Below are 26,590 nucleotides of genomic sequence, written 5' to 3' on the forward strand. Positions count from 1 at the left end.
AGTATCTAAAACGTGTGCTGTATGTGGGGGCTTATTTTGTATGTTAAATACCAGTTCCCTTAGTACTAAGTTCATCCCAAGCTTCCCTTAGTAAAATGATGAGCATTCATGCAGCTTAAAGGTTGTGGAAAACAGATTTTCTTCCATGGTGTCACATTCCATAGCCTAGAGAATGCAGCCTTTAACATGAAAAGCTGCCACTTGATTTTTTTCCTGTGACATGTTTTAAATAGAAGAGCTGCAAATTCTCAAGAGAAGCCATATCTCAAAGATTACGAATTGTAGTATGTTTCAGTATTTTATTAAAATTGGTGCAATTTATCCAAAATATTTTTCATATGCCATCATTTTCCAGCTTACATGCTTGAAAACTGCTGAGAGAAAACAATCTCTCCATCTGAAAGATTAACTTCAAGAAACCAAATAGTAATCATTAAAATAGAAAGGAGAAAAAGAAAACAATTCACTTTTATAGACTAGAAAAATTTTCAAACTCAACTAGTCCTTCATTTTACAGATAAAACAGAGTCCATCGAAGTTAAGTAATTTGCCTCAGATCATAAAGCTACTAGTAGCAGCACTAGAAATAGAATGAGGTATTTTAATTGCTCTTAGCAGTACCCCAAATCATGCAAGTTATATATGGTCTCATCAACTGTCGTTTAAATTTCAAAATTATTACTTTCTCTTTAATTCCTGATGATGGACTCCTACGACATGTGTTCTACATTTTCAAAGTTATTTAAGTTAATAAATGTCAAATTCTAACTCCAACAAAAAGATACTATTATCTAAGAACTTTCCTCTGAAAGTTCCAAGAAACTTTAGGTATGCACAGCCCAAAACTGTCACAATAAATTTAAAGTATATCCTCCTTTCAACGACCATCACTTTACATGTGTTTGTTCTACAACCACAAGAGTGAGAGAGACACACAGACAGAAAATTCTGGAAGTCTCTCTTTAACCAAAAGCATCAACAATCTGTTAATGAAATGACTAGATCATTTCTCCATTAATATATTACAGGTTTCTGGCTTAAATTAGGAAGTCACTAGCATTTTATCAAATTCCTGTGCGAAAAGTTAATAAAAGGTTGGAAAATGCACTCTCGGTTGACTTTGGATCTGAAAGCAGGTGAAGATCTGATATTGTTAACACAAACTAAACACCTAAGCTTTAAAAAGCATGAAACAGAAGTGAACAAGTTCCTTCAAAAAAAAAGCTTTCCTACTCAGGCTATGATCTACCAAGTGCACCAGCACTGCAGAGACCATATCAGTTAAGACTTTCAGATTTTCGTTTTAAAGCCCCAATAAATCAATTCTGCACATTTTAGTTTTGGATATTCAAGGGCAAAAGCAGAGGGCACTGAGAGGGCAACAATTTACACTGGATCATTTTCAAGGATTGTAATCTAACCACTCATTCCTTTACAGTTGTTTCTTTGTGCAACTAATTATTCTTAAAGTACTGAGAGAAGGCAGTATTGTACCTCTCTTTGAAACAAACCTAAGACAGATAAAACAAAACCTAAGACATGATTTTGATTACAAACTTATGCGGCAGTTTGACCAGTAAAGTGCAAGTGTGTTGTCTTAAACATTATTAACGTATGTTTTTAAATTATGACCTCCGGTATCACTCTACCAAAAAAAAAAAAACTTGTTAAAAGGTTAATCACACCTACCTATACGGCCAGCTTAGCAAGGTAGTAAATTTGTTTGAAAACATAAAAAACACAATCGCCATTACCTTTCAATAACACACACACACACACACACACACACACACACACACACACACACACACACACACACACACACACTCGAAGCTGTGTTAAGCACAAAAATCCTTACCCCATTTTGCCCAGTGAAAACTTGCTCTGAAGTTTCTGCTCTTATGATACTGAATAACTTCCAAAGGAATTTCTCCGTCTATTTCGCAGTTGCTTTTCCACCCCGCGAAGTCCTTTTCTGGAGGTATTTCAGTAATGCTGACAATTCAATTAGTCCCCTTAGGTAAAATGATTTCTCTCCCGTAAATTCCAAAATGTTCAAACAAAGGTGGCATTTGCTTATTAGAGTTAAAATGTTGCGCGGAAGAGACAGCGGTCAATTCTATTCCACAAAAGGAGTCTAAGTGTAGGAAAACGCAGAATCCAGCTTCACGGAGTCCTACAAAAAATGAGTTCGGTGGTCATTTCGCTCAAATCCTCCACACTCACGGTGAGCCAGGTAACTCGGTGTTTTCGGTGCTACTAAGGCTGCGGGTTCAAATTTCTCTACCACACCAAGTCCTTGGGGGTGGAGCGTGCAACCCAATGCGACGTGCGCTTTAGAGATCTCTACGAGAAAATAAAAATCCTAAAAGCAGTAATGCCGCTGCTTCCCGGCGCTCACATTAGAAAAAGCTACATAGAAAAATCTCCCCGAAGTGCAAACCCGGCAGCTCGCGACGTGCATGGCACTCCACATTGGAATCTGTCTTTCAAATTTCTCCCCTCCTAAGACTCGGAGCAGAGAGGAGGCGGGGAAGAGGAAGAGAAGACAGGGCAGGATCGATTCATTCTCCCGAGGAGAATAAACGGAGCCATTTCCAGGCTGGCAGCAGGTTGGGGGCGCAGCGCACGCCAGAGAGCAGGGGGAGGGGGCCCGATCCCACCTCCCTCAGCCCCTTCCTGCCCCCCGCCGCCGAGCACAAAGGAGCCCCGCTCGCGCCCGGCCCTTCATTCGCTGCTGCCCCCCCTTTCCTCCTCTCTTCGGAGCACCGCAGGTCTCAGGCTCCCGTCCGCGGAGAATGAATGAATCAGAGAGCCAAGCCGCACGCGGCCCCCGGCACACTGCCCCCAGCCCCTCGGCGGGCCGAGTGGTGGAGGACCGGGCTGAAGGGGTCGACAGGCGTCCACCCGAGGCGAGGCCGGCGGCCAATTCCGCGTCGGGGGGCAGGGGAGCGGGGCTTCAAGCCGCTGCTCCAGCGCCCCCACCCCTGCTCCTCGCCTCTCACGCTCCGCGCCGCCGCCACGCGCCGCCTCACAGTCCCCGGGCCCCGTCTCCGCCTCCTCACACTTCCATCACCGCCCGCCTCCGCCGGTCTCCAGCTCCCGGTCAGCAGAGCAGCACCGACCCGGGCGGCCCCGAAGCCCGCTGCTGCCTCCGCTCCCAGCGGCCGCTCGCAGAGCTGAGGGCGCCGCTTCCCGGGTCAGCGCCGCCCGCGTGAGCCGAGCGCGGTGGCAGAGCTGGCTACGGGGGGGTAGGGGGTGGGGTTGGGGGACGGGGCGGAGAAAACGGGGGGCGAGAGCAGTCCCTCCCCCTGCTGGCGGGAGGGGGCAGGAGGCAGCCGCTGCCGCCCAGCTGCGGCCGGGCGCCGGGGTGCTGACCAGTCCCGAGGCCCCGACGGAGCCCTGTGTGCAGCGAGAGGCGGCGGCAGCCGCGAGGACGGCGGGGAGGCTGGTGGTCAGGAGCCCAGGCGGCCGGTGTGAGGAGCTAGCCCGGCCGGTAGGTCCGTCAGTCCGTCCGTCCTTCCTTCCCCCCTCCCCTAGTGGCCGGCGGCGAGCCGACCGTGCGCTCTGCTCCTCCGCTGGCTGCTGGCTCCGCTCCCGGCCGCCACAGCCTCCTCCGCACCCCACATCAGCTGCTCGCGCTGTGTCTCCATCCTCCCCGCAGGAGGACCTTTAAATAGCAACGTCAGCGCGCTCTTCTCCGCACACACGTCACCCGCCGCTCACGTCACCGGGGTGCGGGGGATGATGTCACGCGGCCGGAAGTACTGCTAAATTAGGGAAGGAGCAGGGGGTGGAGGACTCGGCGAGCTCCTCTGTGCCCACCTGCTCTCGTTTCTGCTTAAAGGCCAAAGCACGGGAGACAGCCCGAAAGGATCTTGAAGAAGGAAGCGGTAGAGATTTCCTTGCAACAAATGTGCCAAACACGAGTGAATCATTCATAGCAACAGTACCGAAGTGTCAAGCGGGTGATATCCTATCTCCCACTCCCACCTCTGTTGCAGCAGCATCCCCGGGCTTCTCAAGTCCCAACTAGCACGGAAATGGAAGAGGAAAGCCTGATCACTAGTGGTACATATATTTCCAACAAGACTTGGGAAAACTCACCTTAATTGTCGAAAAAGTTATTAAATGCCATTCTGGACATAGAAGATTTTAACACCCCCCAAGTGGCTACCTAAATCACGAAAGAATAGAGGGTGGAACCATAAATGTGATAACGTTACAAAGGGTAGTAATTAAAGTAGGAGGGGGGAGAAAGCCATCAAATAATCGAAATGTTTTCATTTGCAAAACAGCAATGTTTTGGCATAGGATAATGAGTCAATTTTAACTTAGAAAGTTCACTTTTCATTATCGTCATAGATGCCAACATACCCTCTCAATTCTGATCAAGAATATGAGTTCCTGTATCTGGAAATTAAAAATAAAGACTACCAAATTCTTTTTAGAAATATTAACACAAACACATTTGGATTAGTTGTCTTCCCTAGTTTGGGCCACATAATGTGTAATTACAATACTTCTGAAGTATGTTGTTTTCTCATTTCCTATATGGCAAGAGTGAATAACCATTTATAGCTTTACTAGCTCTGTGTGTATAATAAATCATGTTATGACTGCTTTTCAAGTTGCAAATTACGAAGTTTTAAAATGTCATTATTGTGATAGTTCGTTGTTAGGTTGACTTAAATAACTTCGATTTTATTTAATTTGATAGTCATGATCGAGAAATAGGATTACTGCATAATGCCAAAGGCCATTGCTATTTCAGAATTAGTCTATAAAATCAGTGACCACGTTTTCCAAACCAAAATCCAGACACATCGTGTGACAATAGACAAAATATTTGAAATCTGAAGTGACCTGGAAAATCCAGGACATAGGATTAGCAACCGATAAAAGTGATTGTTAGAACTATGAATAGATATAAATGCAGTTTACATAAAAGCTAAAATTCTACAGAATTTATGCCATGTTTGGCTTTTTAAAAATGTTTTTAATGTTAAGCTACTAACATGATTCCTCATGAAAGAATATTGGTCTTACAGCTTTGTGCAATTACATTTTCTTGATCAAGTTAGAACTCCAAGATTAAAGGACACCAGCCAAAATAGTTAGGACCAATTTGTACCTAAATTGGGCTTTCTGATTATCTTCACATAAAATCATGATATTGCTTATAATTTGAAATACTGAAAGAATTTTTTTAGGGTTATAGCAAAGGTTAATAAAAAGCGGACTCCTGCTTGACAATTTGCTTAATATATATTATCACATCACTAGGAACTTGTACTAATTTATATTTCAAATAGAGCTTCTTACATGTAAAATATTAAAACAATAAAACTGACACTCTTCAAATAATATCATCCCTTGGCCCTTGCAAATTAAAATACAAATTATTACTCTACTAAAATTTCTCTACAAATTATTTCCTATCTGAAATAAATTGCTTTTTCTCTTTCCTGCTCTTTCTGTCTATATTAAGTAAAGCTCTCATTTTATCATTATCGAACACTTCATTCTACCCTTTTATCATGACTTCTGGTTTTCAATCTTATTCCCGTCTTTACCCAACTGTCAAAACAGCGTATCAGCTGCCTCCCCTGGTTTTAGAATGCTGACCGTTCCTTAAGAGTTTCTGCTTTTCGAAGCTGCATAATCCCTTCAAAACTTCTCTTCTGTCAACTGAAAATTTAGAACTTTTTCCTATATAAATTCATAGTGCGTTGTGATATAATTATTCAAAGTTCATATGATTATTTACCTCCAGCTTCTACTTTTAATCTAGAAAATTCTGCCAATAATTGGTCAATTTTTATTTCTAGTTTATGTAGGTTTGGTATATCAGGGAATACATACGTTCAAGTACCGGAAGGAAAAAGTAAGACATTTTGTATTTCATGGAATATCTGCTCAGAAAAAAATAGTAAAGTAAATGCCTTTTTCTCCTCACTTGAAACAATTCTAACACAGTTTTGAGAGGATTCAGAGAACCATTCTATGGCTTTCCATCAAAAAGTAAATATCTTTTCTTCTAACACTGAGCTGATGTAACCCAAAATGCTAGCCATGAATTTCTAACCCTGATTGCTTTGTAAGTTTTTTAAAGTAATGAGCTTCCTAGAAAGTAACATATTTTCTTTTACCGGAAGAAGCAAAAAGTTTAGTAGAGTTTCAAATTTTTAACAGTTCCTGCTTCCCACTGAGCTCAAAATTTGTGGAGAGGTTTATGAATACCCTCTGATTTTAGAATCTGTGGGCTGAAGGCATCTGTTTTAGTTACAGAGTTTACTTCCATGCCCTTAATAGGAAATGGGTGTTCACAGATTGGTCATATGTCTTTTTCAATGAAAAGACATCTAGGAGATAGAAAAACTTTGCAGGACAAAGGATTAAAGCCAGATTTTATTTTTAATCAACTAATGTTAGATAATAGCAATCCCCTTTCAAGTTTCCTTTTTAGTGACCAAAGTACCACTATAACTTCAGATAAGGGCATAGGTAAAAATAAATATATATCTACATATAATAGAAATCTCAAGATTTCTAGATATAAAGAAATTAAATAACCAGCAAAGACTAAAAGTAATGATTTTAAAAAAAAGAATGATAGTAGGGAAACATAACTTTTCTGGTTAATTCTCCAAAGTCATCCCACCTCCTCCACAATATAGCAGATATTGGGATCCAGTAAAACGTGTTTGGCCTGTCCAAAACCATTTTTTATCATAATCAGCAATGTTCTGAACAGGAACAGTAGTTAATAGTCTCAAAGGTGGGAATGTGTATGGCATCTCCAAGGTAATGACTTGAGGACAATTTTTACTCTTCTGAGTGTCTGCACTGTTTTATCAGAGGTTTTTGAAGTGGTGGAGAGAGAGAAGTTAGAGAATTATTATCAGGAAAGATGATAACAGAGTGTGTAGGAAATAATCTCAACCGTCTCTTGTTCTGATTTTTACTATGAATTCATTATTTGTTTTCTAAACATGGTTATTAAAGAGATACAAATATAATCCCAGACTTATGAAAGAAAATACCAAGTTTTCAGTTGGTACTGTGAGAAAATCATTGTACAACTACATATGTAAATTTTTTTAAATATTCATAATTAATGGGGATATGGTGCCTTTGAAAAACTTATCTGGCATAACTACAGGTTGGTTGGTTGTTTTAAACTGTGTTTACAGAGAACAGGCTGGAAAAATATGCAGATCTGCAAACAGCCACTGTAAAGAATGTGGAGTAAAGCTTGTGCTATACCTGTGCAGTTACTTCGAATGGAATGCTGTGGAAGCCCATTGCCATGGTAACCAATAATCTTTTTCCTGAATGGAGGAACAGGACAACCATGAGGAAAATATTTAAAATAAGCTACCTTATTTTGTGATTCTTGTGGTGCTAGCTAAGAGAAAAACAACACCCAAGGCATTTAGGAAAGCCATGCTTATGAAAGTCAAAGAGACAAGCCTGGGGCAGGGGAGGGCTATTTCAAAGAGACATAGTGGTTGAAGATGGCAATTGGAAACCCTCTGAAGCAGAACATAATTGGTAAAGACTCTGACATGGCTAAAGTGGGCAGACACAATACCTAGAAACTGTGTTAAAAGAGTCTCTCAAACAAGAGGTCAGAATAAATAAAGATTACTACCATTTGGGAGTTTCAGCCAAGATTATTTTATGAATTATTCATGAGGCTTTTTATTTCTATTAATCTGGTTCTACATAGTAATTTCTCTAAAAATTAAAATAGCAATGGTAAATATATCTTTAGTCAATATCTATCCTATTATTTTAATAATGAATTATATTTTATGTACATAATAAGTACATATATAGATAAATCTGTATTATATACTTGTATTAACTGGATCATCTGCTAAAATGCCTTACTCTTAGAATGCCTTGGTTTAAGAGGCACTGCATGATTGGCCCCTGCCCACCTTTCTTACCTTGATTACCATTCTCCCAACCCCTGATTGCTAGTGAGTTGGTATATCAACTGCAAGGAACAGAAACCCCACCTAATGGTGACTTGAGCTATTAGATTTTTTATTTTTATTTGTTTATTTACTTAACAAGAAATCTGAAGGTAGGTGGTCCTGTAGTTGGTTTGGAAGGTCCAAGGTGTCCTTAGAGTCCAGGCTCTTTCCAGCCTTTCACTTTACCATCTTCATGTGTTGCTTTTTAACCTGGCTTGTTGTCTCACGGTTGTTAAAAGACTATTGCATTTCCAGGCATCATATTCTTAGAGTATCCAAAGCAGAAAAGGAGGGAAAAAGACTGGGGAATTTTCTTCTTTATGCTTGTTTCTTCCAGGGAGAAAAACTTTCAAGAGGCCCCTAGAAAATTGCCTCTCATGTCTCATTGGCCAGAACTGTGTTATATACCTGTCTCTAAATCAATCACTGACAGTTTGGAACAGCATTTTTATTCGCTTAGACAAATGGTGGTTCATCCCTTGAGTCTGCACCTTGTGTCTGAACAAAATTAGAGCTCTCTCAGCACAGAAGAGGCAATGGCTATGGGGTGAGCAAATCACTTATCTGCCACATGGCCCAAAGCCACTCTGGTATTCCTGCTGCTCTTCAAATATGACGAGACTGTTCCAAATGCAGGGCTTTGCCACCTGGAACACATATGTCCAATATCGTCACATTCCTCCTTATTATTCAGTTCTATGCTCAAAATGCATCTCGAGAGAATTCCTGAACGTTCTTTATAAAATATCTGGATATTCATAGCCACTTACTCTCCACCTAATTTGCTTTATTTTTTTTTTCAGAGTATATTTAACACTATCCAGAATATCATATATTTATTAAATTGCTTATAGAATATAAGCCCCATGAAGAGGAACTTTGTCTATCTTGTTCACTTTCCCATCTACTAGAGCAAGACAATGTTTAGCATATACTGAGTCCTCAAATATTTATTGAGTGAATTGCTGGACTTTTTGTTATGCTTAGGTAGAAATTATTTGATTATTTGATTAGTGAGGATTCTTTACCAGTTAGCTGAAGTGGACCACAGAACTTGCTCTAACTATATATAACAAAGGGATTTAGTAGAGTGGTATATACACCTCACAGAATCACTGGGAGGGCTGGAGAATCTCTCAAGCTGAGCTCCCAGGAATAGGAACTGGCAGGAAACAGACAAAACATTCAGATTAGATCCTTCTAGGACTTCATAATGATACTATTCTTTACAAAGGTGGGGCAGAGCATAGGAAAACCATAAGTGAGAGGAAAATATCTGGTTTAGCAGGGCAAATTGTCCCTCTGTGACTGAAAGGATAGGAGGAGGGACCAGTAGCTAGAACCTGGAGACAGAGAAGAAAGTATGGAAAGGAGCTAGGTCCTTTGCTTAAAGGTCACAGCCAGCCCAGAGACCCCACGAGGAGGGAGCCCAGGAAAGAAACACCTCAATTTCACTTTCCACCCCACTCCACCCCTATCCCCACCTCCTGCTGGTACTCTTCCTAAATCTGACATACAGGAAGCTAGAGAACACGGTAGCCCAGTGATGTGGGCTACCGTGTTCTCTAGCTTACAGATTCTCAATCCATACAGATTGAGGCAAAGAGCAAGGAAAAGAAAGGTGCAGGGTGGGTCTGGAGGGGCAAACACAAAATATCCAGCCCAAACACATTCCATTTATCAGAGTAGCAATTACAGGCACTTCACTTCATTGTGCTTCACATTACGGCATTTCATACAAATTGAAGCCAAGACCCTTCACCAGCAAGAGGATTGTAACTTGCTTAATTGCAATACTCTCTTTATTGTAGTGGCCTGCAGGTAAACCCGCAATATCTCCAAGGCGTGTCTGTATTTGAAAGTTTGGCATATGGAAAAACAAGCACAACCACACACTGGTAGATGTGTAAATTGGTCTATCTTTGAAGACATACAAAAATTTGACGCAGTGGTTCTACTTTAAAGAATTTGTTCTACAGATATGCTTTTTCAAGTGTTCAAAGAAACATATAAAAACATTTTTTGTATTGCTATAAAATAGAAAAAGGAAACAACCTCCATATCCATCAACAGTGGACAGGAAAATAAATGGGATATAATTATATTATTACCGGAGAGTGGGGATCCTCTCTCAGAGCATTGTCCAGGTTCTTGAAGTCTCGAACAAAGAATTGAGCAAGACACCGAAATACAGTAGAAAAGTTTTATTAGAAGGGAAAGTACACTTCTAGAAGTAGAAAAGGGCCTGGGCAAGAGAAGCATGGCTCAAAAGGCCTGGTAACAAAGCCTTCAGGGTTTTTATCCCTTTTTGCTGTGGGTGATTACTTAGAGTGGGCTTCTCTGATTGACAACTAAGATTGACAGGGCTCAGTGATTCATCATTTTGCTTTCTGCACATGTTTGTTCCCAGAATTCAGTCTGTTATAATGATATTAATGAACTTCTGGGCATATGCATCATATTATAATGATGGTATAATGAGGCTCAGGTGAGTTGAAGGTCTTTGAGCTCTTCATTGAGCAGGTGCGAGTGACTGGCTTAAACTGGTACCTAATTCTCTGCCTACTGGTTTCTTTGTGAGTTAAAAAAAATACTTTCTGGCTTACTTAATTGTGGGCGGATTAGGGTGGACCCCTTCTAGGATAGGATGACCTCAGTGTCTTTGCAGGCAGACCCGAAACCCCCTAACTTTTTTGCCTAACTCTTTTCTAAGAGTCATGAACCCCCTTATCATTAATATGGATGTTGAGGGTTGGGAGGTCTCTTCTTCCGTATCTGATTCCTGCTGAGAAGGGTTGTTGTTCCTGCCTATAGGGGTTTCATGGAGCTCTTTCTCTTTCTGCCTCAGTCGGGGTGGGGTTTTGGGTTTCCTGCTGAAGTGCCACCTCAGTCCCTAGACAAGGAAAAAGAAGATACAAACTTATTATTGATTTGCCTATTAAGTGAGTAAAGGGAAACAGGCTCAGTTAATATATTTCTTAAAGAGTAAAAAAAAGACCTTTGGCCTAAAATCCCCTTCCCTCTCAGACTCTAAGCCCTGCCTGGTTTAACATCATTTCTCTTTAACAATGGGCTGATGACCCTTATCAATAGCCAGAGGATCTGAGTCACCAGTGTCGGGCAATTATCAGGATTTGAGGGAGAGGGCCTTTTTTCCAAAGAAAGGAGGGAAGAAAACTAGGTTTACTAAAAAGATTAACTGTGCAAGAGATGTCTCATTTCATTTTCTGCTAAAAGATTAAGAATTTTACAAGTGATGTCCTGTCTCAATAGAATAAAATACTATGCAGCTATTAAAATGAATAAGGTAGATTCATATTGCTGATGTGGAAAGATGCCTAATATAGAAAAAAAATTCTGGATGAAAACAGTAAATTGTAGTTACCTTTAAGGAGTGGGTTTGTAAATTTGAGAGATTTTTTTTTACTTTTCCCTTATACCATTTATATTTAAAAAAAATTTTTTTACCTTAAACGTATTATTTTTATAATATAAAACCAAACCAAATTATTTTAAAATAATATTTAAAACACAACTATATTTAAAACTTAATTGGAGGACAGAATAAGACATTAATATACATTTCATTTTCCTATCTTCCTCATATTCTTTTTTAAAGAAGATTGTGTATGTTTAAAAAACATTTACAAAAGGCGAAGAAATCAAAATAGGTATTTTATTGGAAATATTAATTTCACTGTACTCTCCACTGATGCAACTACATCTGGACATTCTATGTTGTTTGTTTGTTTGTTTGTTTGTTTGTTTTTAAGCGAGGCAACCCTTGGTTGACCTCACAGATTGCAAGGATCTTATAGTCTTACAGTCCCTTATTTTTTTATTTTTTTATTTTTTACACCTATAGCACCTGGTCTTCCTAGGTGGTCTCCCATCTAAGTGCTAACCAGGCCCGACTCTGTTTAGCTTCTGAGATCAGATGAGATTGGGCTTGTTCAGGGTGGCATGGCTGTAGACTGTACATTCTATTTTAAAGTCGATGCCGATGAGATACCAAAATAACCAAGATGGTGAGAACCAAGACAAGGCTCTGGGTGGGATGGGTTAAGGCAGATGTTTAATTAGCTGATGACAAAAACCAAGAGGAGACATGATGGCTGACTTCATAGCACATCTATAACAAACAATGGTTAATAGCTATGTGAATATGTGTTCTATGAGGTAATACAAATGCAATGGTAAAAATCATTAAAAGATAGGTTTTAGCTCAATATGAGAAAGAATACAAAAACAATCAGATCTATATCAGAATTGCTTGCCCTGACAATCATTGGCCTAGGTCTTCCTTGCTATGTCCACTGAACCAGAAACCAACTGTATGACCAATTCTTGGGATGGTGTTAAAAAGATACTTGTATCAGGTAAGAGGTTGGATATTTAAGACCCTAAAGCCATTTTTTTTTTATTCAGATATTTTATGACTACCCAAGTCTGAGCTCACATCAAAGCAGTCCTTCTGTCACTGTTGGGGCTGTGATAGGAGTTCAGTGTAGCCCCAATGGTAGCGAGGAGGGAGAGGGACAATGATGGCGCAGACAGACGTGTGGTTGGTATTTTTCTTCGGTTCTTCCTCAAATGACGGCATTGAAGAATCGCAGGTCATTGAGATTTAATAATTTATTAAAAATATATTTTAGAAAGACAAAGAGTGTCCCAAGGAGGCACATGGTCCCAGTGCTGTAACCAACACAAAGGAGCCGAAATGGCCAGAAAAGGGCAAAAAGGCCACAAAAGACCATCAAAAAGAGAGAGAATCCAGAAAGGCAAAAAGAGGCAAAAAAGAAGGGGAGTCCAGAAGGACAAAATGGGAGGGGGCAGAAGGGCAAAAGGAGGGGAGCCCAGAAGGGCAAAAGGGCCCAGAAGTGAGAATGTCGGCCTTATATTTGGGCCATAATGGGTGGTTTCCAAGGCATTCCTAGATGATTGGCAAGTGAAGTTATTTTGATTGACTCCTGGCTGCTATATAACTCTGCCTAGTGCACATGTGTGTACCTAGAATTCTACTACCATTGGGGTGTTCTTTGGGCCCCTATTCCTTTGTTCCCCCGTCACTCATGTCTGACTAGCTACCTAACACTTCACCATTAGCTTCTCTATATTGTCTTGTTTGGAGAGCATCTTCTCTCATGTTAGTCACTGCCACAGCACAACTTACTTCCTCCTCTTTCCTCCATGCTCCAGTCTCACATCTAACCTACTGAATAGCTCCATTTGAGTGTTCTTATAAATCAAAATGACTAAAACAAATTAAACACCTCAATCCCCCATAATTGTCCTCTTGAGTTTTCCTTATTTCTCTAAATGATAGGTCAAACAATGCTAAGAGAGTTGGCTGGTAAAATGACAAGCTTTATAAAAATTCAGACAGCTTAAAAAAAATTCAGACAGCTTATTACTTACATAGATAGCAAAAGCAAGAATAGCAAAGGTGCCAGCTCCCCCAGGCCTTTGTCCCACAGGACAACAAAGAAACAAAACAAGCTAGTTGACAAATGCAACAGGAGTTAAGTGGGATACCTTGTTGTTTAGGAGCTGATTCCAAACTGCAGCTAGCAGTCTTATAGCCTGCAGTTGCATTCTAAGTGGTGGGGGTTGTGGTATAGTAAAGAATGTGGCTGGTCTTTGTTCTTTGTTCCAGGGAGTTAATTTCTAAATCCTTGAAATTTCCCGAGGGACAAAAGTGTCTTTGTTATTCATGGTGGGCACCTTGGACCTGAGTTTCTGTTAATGAGATAATTCAGGATGGGGGCTGGTGGGGCGGATAGATTAAGCATTTGATTAGAGGTTTGGGGCTTTCGGTCAGGCAGTATCAGCCCAACCTCTGGGGAAAAAAGAGGGTTGGCCAATGATTCTAATGTAGGGAAGAGGCAAGAGAATTAAAATGTTAATCAAGCTACATTCAGAGACTGCAATATGCTGATCAGCCCTGCAGCCAAGCCAGGAAGACACTTTCAGAACAAAGGAAGATTTCTGCTGAAATTGCTAATAATCCATTTCCCCACACCTGTGGAAATGAAAACAGGAACAAGTCTTTAAGTGTCTGCCCTACACAAATAAAATCATTCATTCCCCGTAGCTAAAACCGTGGAGACCTATGGATTAAAGCTGAGGAGCTGCCAACAGGACTTTCAGGCAACACACTCTTCCTCTTCCCCTTCCTCACTGTATATTCATATAAAAAGAAATGGGTTAATAAAGTCTTTTAAACTATAACTCATAGGAACTAAAGAATAACATATAAACTGGATTCCCCAAACACTCAGTGCTTTAACACTGTCCCTCTCACTCTCCCTCCGCCTCTGAGAGGAGACCACATTCTGTCTGTGGAGTGTTAACCCTTTTCTAATAAACTTTTGACTCTAACTTTGGGGTGTGTGTTGAATTTCTTCCACACTCTCCATGAAGGGACCCTCTTCTTCTCTCGGTATAGGGCTTGGTCTCCCCACCACTTGGGGAAATTTGCCCTGTCCTGCATCAATTCAATCAATCATGCAGCCATAAAGAAACCTCAATAAACACTAAAAATAGAGGCTCATGTGGGCTTCCCTGGTTGGTAATCTTACATCAATGTGTAAGGGGGTGACATGTCCTGAGAAAGCTTCACCTGAGAAGGATATGGGACCCTCCTGACCCTTAAGGACATGGGGCCTCCCAAAGCTTGCCCTATGTGTCTCTTCTGATGGTTAGCCCTGATTTGTATTTTTTATAATAAAACTATAATCATAAGTATAATGCTTTCCTGAATTCTGTGAGTTTTTCTAGCAAATTATCCAACTTTAGGGGATAGTGGGAACTCCTGAATTCGTAGCTAGTTGGTCAGAACTGTGAGTGTCCTGGGAAACCCTGAGCTAGTGGCTGCTGTCCGAAGTTAAGGCAGTCTTGTGGAGGACTACGCCCTTAACCTGTGAAATCTGACTTATTTCCAGGTAGTTAGCATCATAATTGCATACAGAGGGGAAGGCAGAAAACCTCATATCAACTCAGAACCTAGGAGATGATGAGAAAATGTCTTATGATAGCCTCCCGGAAAGATATGGAAACAGTGAGAAATGGCCTTGAGGTAGCTCCTTACAAGCTTCCCATGGTTTCATGTTCCAAGAGGATCAGAGGACATTCTGCTAATACTTAGGTCAGCTGCAGTTAAGCTTTGCACCAAAAAGAGTTTAGAAACATGTTTACCAAAATGATGGCAGTTGTTGTCCCTGAGTCATGGAATCAGAGGACTTTTGGCTTTCTTCTTGATGCCTTTCTTCTTTATACCTTATAGAGGTAATTTAGGGAGTGGTTAAGTATGGGTTCTGGGGACATCCTGCCTGGGTTTGGATCTCATCTCTGTCATTTAGTAAGCTACATGTCCTTGATAATGATCCGTTAACTTGTCCAGCTAGTCCATGGATTCAGCGGGCTCCAGATCCTCCTAGGTATGCCTTCACTCCCCATGTACCTTCTTCATGAACAAGAACATCATGTGGACTTATCATTTCCTCCCCTGAAATGAAGATACAATATGTCTATGGTAAGGCCCTAATTCATCTTTCTTTTCCCATTAAAACAAACAACTCAATGAACAAATAAAAACCATGTTTGTTTGGCATGACTGTTGTCTCGGTAAGTCAGGACTTCAAATTACTTAGCGTCTTTATGCCTAAGTTTTCTCATTTGTTAAATGAAAATAATAAATTATAGTCCCTACTTCATAGAGTTCTGTGAGGACTGAAAAGTTAATATAAAAGAAACCCTTAGAACAGTGCCTGGCGCACAGAGAGCACTCAACAAATGTTAGCTGTTTTTAATACTTATATGTGTTATTTGATTTGTTTACAGTGACCACATATTATTTTTGTAAACAGAAAAAATAAACAAGTAAAAATTCAAATTTCCTATTGTATACAAATCACATTAATTTATTATTTTTTTAATTACCAACAAGACAAATTGGCCAATTTTTTGCTTATAATCGTAACATCTCACAGTCTCCATATAGAGAAATGGAATAACTTTAGAGAAAGTATTTGAAAACTTCAATGACTATCTTAGATGAATATATGCATATATATATATAATAGATATATATTTAAAATGTATATGCATATATATGTATACTTTTAAATCACTTAAAATTCTTCAGCCACCTCCAAAATAAGCTAGTTAATATTTTAATCTCATATATATTTTAAAAAAAGAAATATATTAGAATGTTCATCATATTTTATCTGTGGATAATGGAATTTGGGGTCCTTTTTTCTCTATACCTTTATACATATTCTAAATTTTGTCCAGTCATCATGTATTACTTTTTGTAATTAAAAAAATGTTATAGTAAAAGATAAAATTATTTTTATCTGAATCTTTTTTGCACTATATAAAAAAGAAAGTAGAGACATAAAACCTTGGAGACTTCAGTGACATGAGAGATTGCTTCTGAAACATTCCGAAATTATATTTTCATTGGTTTTAACAAGATTTACAACCTACTCAGAAATGCAACAGAGTGGGCACCACAAAACAAATTTGAAAGCCCTAGAACCAGCACATGAATAGTCATGACATTCAGCAACATATCCCTGTTGAAAAATAGTTTTTATAATCTATAATGGTGATGTTCTATGAACAAGATAAGCTGCATGTAGAATAAAAAGATTTTATTTTTAATAAAAAGTAGAGATTAAAGATGATTAAGATTAAAGATGAGAAAGTATTTTAATAAAACTTACTTTTATTACATTAATATAATTTAATATATCATGATATTATATATAATAATAATATAATATAAATTACAAAGATGAACTTTAATAATGTCAATAAGGCCTTATATATATGGATATTAAGAACATGGACTTTGGAATCAGACAGATTTTGAGTTTGAGTCCTCTTGCCCAACTAAGTAGCACTGGATACATTATTTAATATCTCTGAGTCTCTGTTTCCCAGTCTCTAAAATGTAAATAGTAATAGTACCTGAAGGGCTTGCCGTAATAATTAAATGAGGCCCAAAATACTCGTACATTGAGAATGCTTAGTAAATGCGCTCTTTATATATGAAAAGCAATGGTCAGTTTTGTGTTTCTTTTACCAATGTGAAAATTAATTGTATTCTTTCTATTCCTTTTATAATTAGAAGTTTAAGAGGAACTATATAAATGGAAAAGAAACATTAGACTATGTAAGAATTAAGGAAACTGACTTTAAAGTTGTTTCCAAAATGAATCCTTTTCCTTTTAATCATCCAAATCTTTGGAATTTTACACAGAGGCATAGCATCCCGACTCTGTGCTCTTACCAAGTGTAAAAAGAAAGCAAAAACAGAGACCTTAGCACACAATTACAACATTTTTTTTTCCCACTTCATGCACAGTGATCTCTGAATCTTTCTGAACTACAAAATTTTAGTCTCTTCCATCTATGAACTAGAGTGCAGATTATCATTGACTTTGGATTTATTGCATAGGTGCTAGAGTAAACTCCTGACCTTTCCTTGCACAAAGGCTCATGTCACCCTTGAAAGGCCTTTATAGATATCGAGTTGGCCTCAAATTTTCTGTATGAGTTAACTGTGCCCTTAAAAGTATAGGGTACTTAATTACAATTTTTAGCTAAATAAAACATTTTTTCTTAAGGAGAAATCCTCTTGTCAAAGTTCTTCTGCCCATCCCACTACTATAGGAAGACATCTCTGGAATGACAGAACATCCTACAGTTTGGACCCATCCTACAGGTGGGCCACTTCTATCCTTCACCCAGTGCCTATTTTAAAATAAGCACTGAGGCTTCAGCTACGTGGAGTTGTCTTCTTGTCCATGACACTCCCTTAACTAACAGCACCTCTTTGTGATTCCCTCACTTAAAAATGGGGTAAATGCTCCTGGGCATTAAATGTGAAAGAATGAGAGCTGCTACCTTTCTGCCTACTTAACTCAAACTTTTAGATTTTTTTTTCTCATTTCCTTCATTGCTATTGTTGGCATTTTCTTCTAGGAAGAACTCAGTATTGTCTGTAAACCTCCTAATCTGTCTTCCAGATTATTTACGCAAATTTTAAATCTATTTGTCCTGGCAGACAGGGATCCCTGAAATACTTCTGTTTATGCTTCTCCAAATTAAGACATGTTTATTGATTCATAAACTCTATTTCTTCACTTTAAGTCAACTTCCTATCCTTATTTTTTTAAAAAAATACTGCCAATCCAACGATGAGCCAATAAAAATTTCTTAATAGTAAGAAATGTCTTTGCATGTAACTATCTTGAGAACATCTTACATTTATAAATTTTATTCACTAGTTTTCTCTTTGGTATAATAGTCATTATTTCTCGAAAGCCCTTGTAATATTTCTATATGAATTTCCCATATAAGCTATGGGACCTTTTCCCCAGTAGGTTGTTTATACATTTTTCGGTGTACTACCCTTTAATTACAGATTCAACTAGTTTATCCAGTATAGTGTGATACTATCTGTAAGCTTCCACAGTTGTGCCTGCAATTTTTCTTTTAGACAGAATTCAGATAGGCAATCCACCACTTTCCTGGAAATTTTGCCATAACAGGGTACACAACTTTGCTAGCAATTGCATAATTTTACCTGTGAAGTTCTTTAAAAACCTAATTTGATCAAGTTATGTTGATTTATCTCTTCCTGGGGTGTTAACTAGATCCTGGGCATTTCTCATTATTTATTCATAAGAACAATAGCACCTTCTATCTGCATAGTGCTTTATGTTTATCAAGTGTTTTAAAATTTCAAGGGTCCAATGGTGTTATTCTCTATGAATCGATAATTAATTTTTATGTAAACCTAAAACTACTAAAAAAAAAATCTATTAATTAAAAAAATAATAATTTAAAAGTGGGATTCTTGGCAATGTTTTCTTAGTAAAGATGGAGGAAAAATAATAAAAACAATCCATTTACTCTGTTTGGACTGTTGCACTCCTTTCCACTCCCATTATGTAGTTTCCCTTATTCTCTACTCTACCTCTTCTGACTGATTTAAATGTTCTTTTCTTGGTTTAAAGTTCTCTGCATAATGCTTGTTAAATTCTCATTGACCATCATCTATGACTAAATTATCTGTTGATTGTTTTAAAAATTAGAAAAAATTTATAACTACTATAGAGTAGCTTTTATTTATTGGGCATATATACTACATGCCAAGTGTTGTGCTCAACATTTTATATATGTTTTTTTCAGTCAATCCATAACAATTCTAATAGGATGTGTATTCTATATTCACCCCAGCTTTATAGAGGAGGAAATGGAAGCTCAGCAGGAATTTGTCATTTGCCAAACAAGCAAATTTGCTTCATTCCAAACATTTGCCCTTAATCCCTATGCCATTTACTTGGATCTAAATCAAGCAGGCATTTCTAGAAATATGGATGACTAGTTAGGATGTAGACAATCTTTGTTCTGGGCTAGTTCTGCCACAACCAACTATTTGATCGCAGGCAGGTGACTTAATCTGTGGGAGCCTGTTTATTTATCTGTAAATGCTATGTTGGATTATAAAACTGTTACTGTCTTCTAGTTCTGTAATTCTATTTATATAAATATTTACTAACCCCTATGAGGTCATGAATAGGTACCAAATGAAAGTAAAATATGTTAAAATATGCCTCTCTTTTAAATTTAAGGAAAATAGTTTGATATTATTCATAACAAGTCATTCACAAAGGAGGAAAAACATGTTTGTCCTATTATTTTACTTTATAGCTAAAAAAACAAAGTTGCTCATTAAGCAGTACAGCCCCTACTTCTGAGTGTGATGGTAGTTATGTATGTAAATGAATTTTATTCATTGCCATGAATGATGTATATACATGTTTATTTCTTGACTTGCAACTGTGATATTGAAAAAATATTGCAGTTGTAAGTCAATATTGAAAAATTGAAAGTTTAAATGTAACGATGTTTATTCTGTTTATTCAGATTACATTCAGAGTGACCTATTAAAGAAATTAACAGTGTCAGGGTCTAAATTTGGCTAAGTCATACTTTGTTTTTCCCAAATAATTTCTGGATTTCTAGGCTTCTCTTATTCTGTACATAATAATTCAGACTTTTTCTTGTTTCCATTTATAATGGAAACCTATGCTGCTTTTTTCACATGCCACCCCCACCCGCCTACTCCAATTCTGCCCAAACCTCTCCACCCCTAACTTTCTCTACTCTTCTCTGTCCTGCTATGTGTCTCAGAAGACTGAAATTTTCTGACTACATTTTCTTAACTCCTTGTGACTTGGAACACATAGGAGACCATAGGGCGGAAAGTGGGGTATTTCTTCCCTGTCCCCCTGCATTGTCACCCCAGCTCTTGATCATCATTCCCCAACCACATTTTCTGCCAGGTCAGTCTTCCTCGCAAGCTCCAGCGCTCAGTGGGTCTCTTACTTCTATTTCTTTTCTTTGTTTCTTAATCCCCAGGAGAAAATTAGTTCTGCCTCTGTAACTGATTGCTGGATGCCTCACCATACTTTGACTCTTGTTAACTTGGAGTAGTTAACATCTTTGAGTAGTCTTTTTATTAAAGTCTCTTTATTTGAACCATCTAGGGTGAATTTTGTTTCTTCTCTAAGACCCTAACTGATTCATCATCTCTTACCCAAAACCTATTTAACTGGAATTTAAGCATCTCATTCTAAAGATGACATTGACTTGAATCAATAAATATATATTGAGCATCAATATGCTCAGAATTTTACTAAGTGCCATGAGAGGTACAAGAGTCATTTGTGGCATAATCTTGCCTTTGAGAAATTTATAATCTAGTTATAAAGTCCACAATTAACATATTAAACAAATTAACATGTAACACAGAGCTTTAAATATTAAATTAGATAATTCATAGGACTAGTCAGGCAACATGGGCTAAAATTATCATAGGAAATGCTCACCCTCCAGACATGCCATATTTCTTATATTTTTTTATTTCCTGAACTGGAAACATTTTTATTTATTAGACTTATACATTATAATATTTTGGAACTAGAAAGTATTAGAGAAATTTTAACTTGCTGTGGAATACTCATGCTTGAAATATCCTGAGTAAGTGAAATGTGTTCAAAGGTACCTGCCGTGTAAACATCATGAGAGCAAAGAGGTCATCTCATGTAAGAAAGAGAAATTTGTTAGTCAAACAAGAAGAATGGTAGGGCATTTGCCAGTAATCCGTCTGGAACTATCCACCATTCCCATATACTATGTGAATAAGAAATTGATCAACTGCTGCTGACTTTTAGCTTCTATGGGACTCTTTTTTTTTTTTTTTTTTTTAATACGCCTATAGCACCTGGTCTTCCTAGGTGGTCTCCCATCTAAGTACTAACCAGGTCTGACTCTGCTTGGCTTACGAGATCAGATGAGATTGGGCACGTTCAGGGTGGCATGGCCGTAGGCTAATGGACTCTTCTGATAGGCCGAGAGATATGCACTAAACCCCAACTTTGCTCATTAGTATATCTCCCTACTTGATTCAGAGAAATGGCCCTAGGTATGGGAGATTGGGAAAGTCATACAGTACACTCTGTGCCTAATATGATTATTGCAATCCAATAAACAGGTTAATGTTTTAAGAGCTCAGATGTCAAAAATACAAATTTGATATTTCATCCACAGGTTAGGAAGAAAAAGACGACGTGCAGTAAGATGTTTTCTCTGTCCATGTAGAAACTTCAGTGGAGTTCTCTGTCAAAGCGGGAAAGGTTTTATGCAAGCCTTGGGGGCCTGCTTTTAAATTTGATTAGAATTCAGATAGACAAGAGAGTAAAAGGATTTATAGGAGGGAGAAATAATATAAAGGTAGGCAGAGGACAGGACACACAAGACAATGAAGAAATCAGCTTGACTTGACAGCCAAGTATATATGGAGCATTACAAAATAATATGGATGTATGGAATGGAGCAGATCAACTTCTTGTAATTGTACTAATTAAAGAACACAGCACCAGAATTTCAAAGTGTTATCAGCAATGCGAATGCTCTTTAAGTAACTTAATTTATTTTTAAGTATTGATGCAACCACTCTGTAGAATCATGATTGGTTAAAACTGCTGTCATATTCAATAAGTAGGGCTTGAATTGTACCGGATCTGATAAGACGTGAGACATGGAAACCATTTTTGAGGTTCTGTGCATGTTACAGTAATGTAGGAAGAGAGGAAGTTCTGCAGTGCATTCTCAGCGAAAAGGAGGGTGGGGATGGATATACTAATGAGGCAATGTAAGTGTGCAGCTATGGCAACACTAGTGTCATGCAAGATTGCTTCCTTTCCCAAAGCAGAAGGCAACATAACAATAATTTCCTCTTTCTGCATAGGAACCTGCTTCCTAACAAGAGTGTGGGAAATGAGAGAAGCTTCACCATTTACTGCCATCCCCACCTTGAAAGGCACTGATAAAGGGTCATAAGAATACAGAAATAATAATGAGTGGGGATAGGAGTTTCCAAGGTCTTAGCAAGCACGGTCTTGTCAGTGCTGCTTTCAAGGGACTTTTCTATTCTACCTTTACCCTCTGTTCTCCCAATTCCAAATGAGGATCAGTGACACTGAAACTCACCCACCATTAACTACTGCTGCATAAATGTCTTTTGAATACTTGGTTCTGGAGTAGCAATTACTGGAGCACTTAGCTAATAAATGCCTGGTGAGTCTAATCTCTGGATATCAGAGAATTAAGTAAAAATGCCTGAAAACTGGATAGTAAATTAGCAACACCAGTTATTAAAGTGACGCGTAAGAGGATTTTTTTCACATTAAGGAATCAGTGTGATATAACACTCCTATCATGACAGTGGCCTTGACTCCTTGAGTTAGCAGAACAAAGGATTTACACCCTCTCTATATATTTCAGGCAGTAAAACTTTCCAAGTCAGCACCATTTCCCCCTATAAACCTGTCCTGCATACATCACATTGATGTGAAGTCAGATGAGATAATTATGTGAAGGTGCTTTGTAAACTGAAGAGCTATATAATGGTCAAGGAATCATTATTACTGTCATTCAGTGAATCATAAAAGAACATGTTGGAAGGTCACTTGTAAGTCAGTATTTTCAAATTCTAGAAAAATGCACTTATTCTTAAAGACTAAAGGTATTGAATTAAATTTTTGAAATATTATTTAATATGAGTTTGGTATACTGGCAACGATAATCTGAAGTGAAAACAAGAATGAAATATATTAAAACAGTAATATTTATTACTTCTTTTTAATGCTTTAAAGCATTGTGTTCCAAATATATATAGAGATATGTTTAAAAGGATATTCATTACAACGTTGGTATGATAAAACAAAACAGACAAACAAAACCAACCTAGAAATAGCTCATGAGCCCATTATAATGAATCTGCAGTCATCTCTCAGCATTTGCAAGAGATTGGTCCCAGGAGACCCCTCCTCTACTCGCCCCGCGCCCACTGCCAAAGTTACCAAAATCTGAGAATGCTCAAGTTCTTTATATAAAATGGCGTAGCATTTGCATAGAGCCTATGCACATCCTACCATATACTTTAAAATTAAATCATCTCTACATTACTTATAATACCTAATACAATGTAAATGATACATAGATAGTTGTTATACTGTATTGTTTAGGGAATAATGACAAGGAAAAAAGTCTGTACATGTTCAGTAGTCCTAACTATGTAGTATACATCAGTAACAATGTAACATTTTATTTTGAGTATTTTCTATTCAAGGTTGGTTGAATCTGCAGGTGCAGAACCTAGATACAAAGGGCCAACTGTATTCAAATAAATTATGGTATATTTATATCATGGAATACTATATAACCAAAGAAAAGAATGAAAGAAAGCACTAACATAGAAGGATATCCAAGAGATGTTAAATAATAAATACAATGTGCCAAACAGTATGTATTGCATAATTAACAAGTTTCTAGAAGCTATATAGTGGTCAAGGAATTACTTTTAAGTCTCTTTATATAGTAATTTGTACTAGAAAACATTCTTGAGGACTATCTGCTATTCCTCTATTAACAATGGCTTCCTATATCACAAAAGATTAACTTTCTACAATAATTTTGTACTGTTTGAACTTTTAAATAATTGAGCTTATACTCCTTTCATGAACATAAGAAGTCAAGGCTTTATAAATGAATAAAACACCTATGCTTCAAACAAAATATAAACACATTAATGAGTAGATATGATTGATTTGCAATCATATATTGAAAGAAATACTGTAGGTATGAAGTGCTAAAGCCAAACAGAGTTTCGTTCAACTTGCTAAGGCTAATTTGGAATTGTGGAGTTTGAAAAAATGCCTCGAAATATTGATCCCAGTGCTCTCAGGCACCAGGCAATAAGTTCAAAATAAGGTTCAGAGTCTCCATGGGGCTAAAAGAACTCTTCCTGCTAACATAAGCTGAAACAAAGATGAGTTTTATTCTCTTGTAAGATTTTTAACTTTTGTTTGTGACCAATAAATCACATGTCCACTTGTTTGTTGAATGCACTCCAAGACCCAGAGAGAAATCAACTAGAATGCCTTGAACATAGGTTGAACAAGGTCAACTTGGACTTGCACAAAAGTATGGGTAATGACAGAGTTAGCTTTGCTATCTTCCATCAGGAACAAAGCGTGAAGAATGTGGACTATTTGTGATGGGAGATATTTAAAAGATTCAACCATATCAGAGATTAATACTTCCTTTTTCTTTACTTATTTCCCTTCATTTGAACATCCCTATACTTGTTAAAATTACCTAGTTGATGGCCGAATATAGAGAAAACAATGATGTTATTAAAATTATAATGCTACAGGCTATTTAGCAATGTCCAAAACAAATCTTATGCAGACACATAAAATAATAAAACCTCTATTTGTGAGGATGGTGAGGTTGTAGATGATTAAAAAATTTTTCCCATTATAAAATTTTTAAAATTTGGCAAGCCACACATTTAAAAACAAAACACATTTTTTTAAAAAAAACAACGTAATTTCACAAAAATTATGGCTTCTTTTTATATCTCACAGGATATACATGAAGTAAGAAATCATTCAATACTGTATTTGCAAAAATAGTTTGGTTCTAGATTGACTCTTAGAAATCTTCAAAACTCGTTGTAAATGTAGCATAATAATTTGGAAGTTAGGTTCCATAAATTAACTATGTCCCCTGTATCATTATTTTATGAAAATATAGAGTAAATATAGATGAATTAAATAATATCCCTTTCTGGAAGAATAAAGATTAAAAAAAAAAGAAGGCTCATATCCTCTATTAAATATTTATCACAGGTTCCTAAAAGCTTCTTAAGAAATCTGAAATCCAGGATCTATAATGCTTATAATATGTTTACGATCTAAAAATATGAAATCATATTTAATCATCTTAGAATGGCATAAACTCCAAAACTTGATTTAAAAATATTTTAAGTGAAAAGAGCTCTTTTAATAAACTTAAGAAACCAATCAGAAGGTCACATAAGCTTAAATTTTGCTTTAGTTCAAGCTAAATAAGTATGTTTAATAAAAGAAATTATACAAATTTGGGAGTTTAAAAATTGATCCTGTTGACTCAATACAACATGTTAGAGTTATGTTGATTTTTGATTAATTTTAATCAAAGATTATGGAACATAATTACTTTGCTCTCATTCTTGTAAGAAACAGGTGAGAATTTAAGTTGTTACATAAATGTATTAGCATCTATGTGTATACTTGAGCTGTAACCCTGTGCTTTTTGTTTCTTTGGCTGAAGTCTGGTGTTTGTTTGCTTGTAAATGTTTTTATACTACGTACAATGAAATTATCTTCATAGAATCATAATGAGAAATGACAACATGTAGAAAACAAAATAAAAAAGCAAGGATATGTTTTGTAATTATAATACATAAGATACAATATGAAATAGTAAGAAAAAAATCAAATCACAATGATTTCATATAATTCTTAAAAACTTTGACTCAAAAAGATTACTTTCTATAATCTTTCTTTATCCACAAAATAAAGTGCATTATAATTCTATAATCATTTTTCTAAGGAACTAATAATAATTTAAAGGCTCTAAAAGAGTTAAAATTTCTTCAGTATCAGAATCAATTATTGTAAATCATTTTTGATGAAACAAAATAGACTTCTAAATCTACATGTTTGTGCTTCCAATGAAAAAATTGGTCAAATATAGAAAAGTACCTCTTAACTTGTAGACAGGTGAAAAAAAGAAATAAAGGCACAGACTCTGGGGCCAGACTGCCTAGGCTCTGCCTCTGGCTTGCTGTGTGATCTTGAGCAAGTTACTCAACCTCCCTATCTTTTCAGTTTCTTTATCTGTAAAACAGGGATGATAATAATAGCAAGATTAAATGAGTTAATAAAAGTAAAGCATTCAGAATTGTGACACTTAGAAACTGCTATATAAAAGTTAGATGTTTTTATTATAGTACATTTCTTTTAAATACTCTAAATTACAAAGTAAACGGTAGCTTCCTAGTTCAGCTGTATTTGATGGTTGGTTTAAAACCAACCTGCTCTTCTATCTAAGAGGCTGAGTTTTCCTTGAGAAATGTCCCAGGAATGAACCCCGAGGGCTGTCACCTTGGTCTCTGGCCAATGATTCCA

The 26,590-nt window shown here is 37.4% G+C and overlaps 1 protein-coding gene and 2 pseudogenes across 2 annotated transcripts in view; all 3 read right to left on the bottom strand.

The window, feature by feature from the left end:
- The window catches only part of HOMER1 (homer scaffold protein 1), a 114,142-nt gene extending 110,910 nt beyond the window's left edge, over positions 1 to 3,232 (bottom strand). The window contains exon 1 of one of the 2 annotated variants that reach the window (XM_039874901.1): positions 1,859 to 3,232. In XM_039874901.1, coding sequence (XP_039730835.1) covers positions 1,859 to 1,863 — 5 coding nt within the window. In that variant the 5' untranslated portion in view covers positions 1,864 to 3,232. The remainder of the gene's footprint in view (positions 1 to 1,858) is intronic. The other variant, XM_039874902.1, reaches the window with a different exon arrangement.
- Positions 3,233 to 11,844: 8,612 nt separating this feature from the next.
- On the bottom strand, positions 11,845 to 11,963 carry LOC120612652 (uncharacterized; annotated as a pseudogene).
- Positions 11,964 to 21,282: 9,319 nt separating this feature from the next.
- On the bottom strand, positions 21,283 to 21,401 carry LOC120612624 (uncharacterized; annotated as a pseudogene).
- Positions 21,402 to 26,590: the final 5,189 nt, after the last annotated feature.

The sequence above is a fragment of the Pteropus medius genome, unplaced genomic scaffold, assembly GCF_902729225.1.
Source record: "Pteropus medius unplaced genomic scaffold, Ma_sr-lr_union100, whole genome shotgun sequence".
Classification (NCBI taxonomy): domain Eukaryota; kingdom Metazoa; phylum Chordata; class Mammalia; order Chiroptera; family Pteropodidae; genus Pteropus; species Pteropus medius.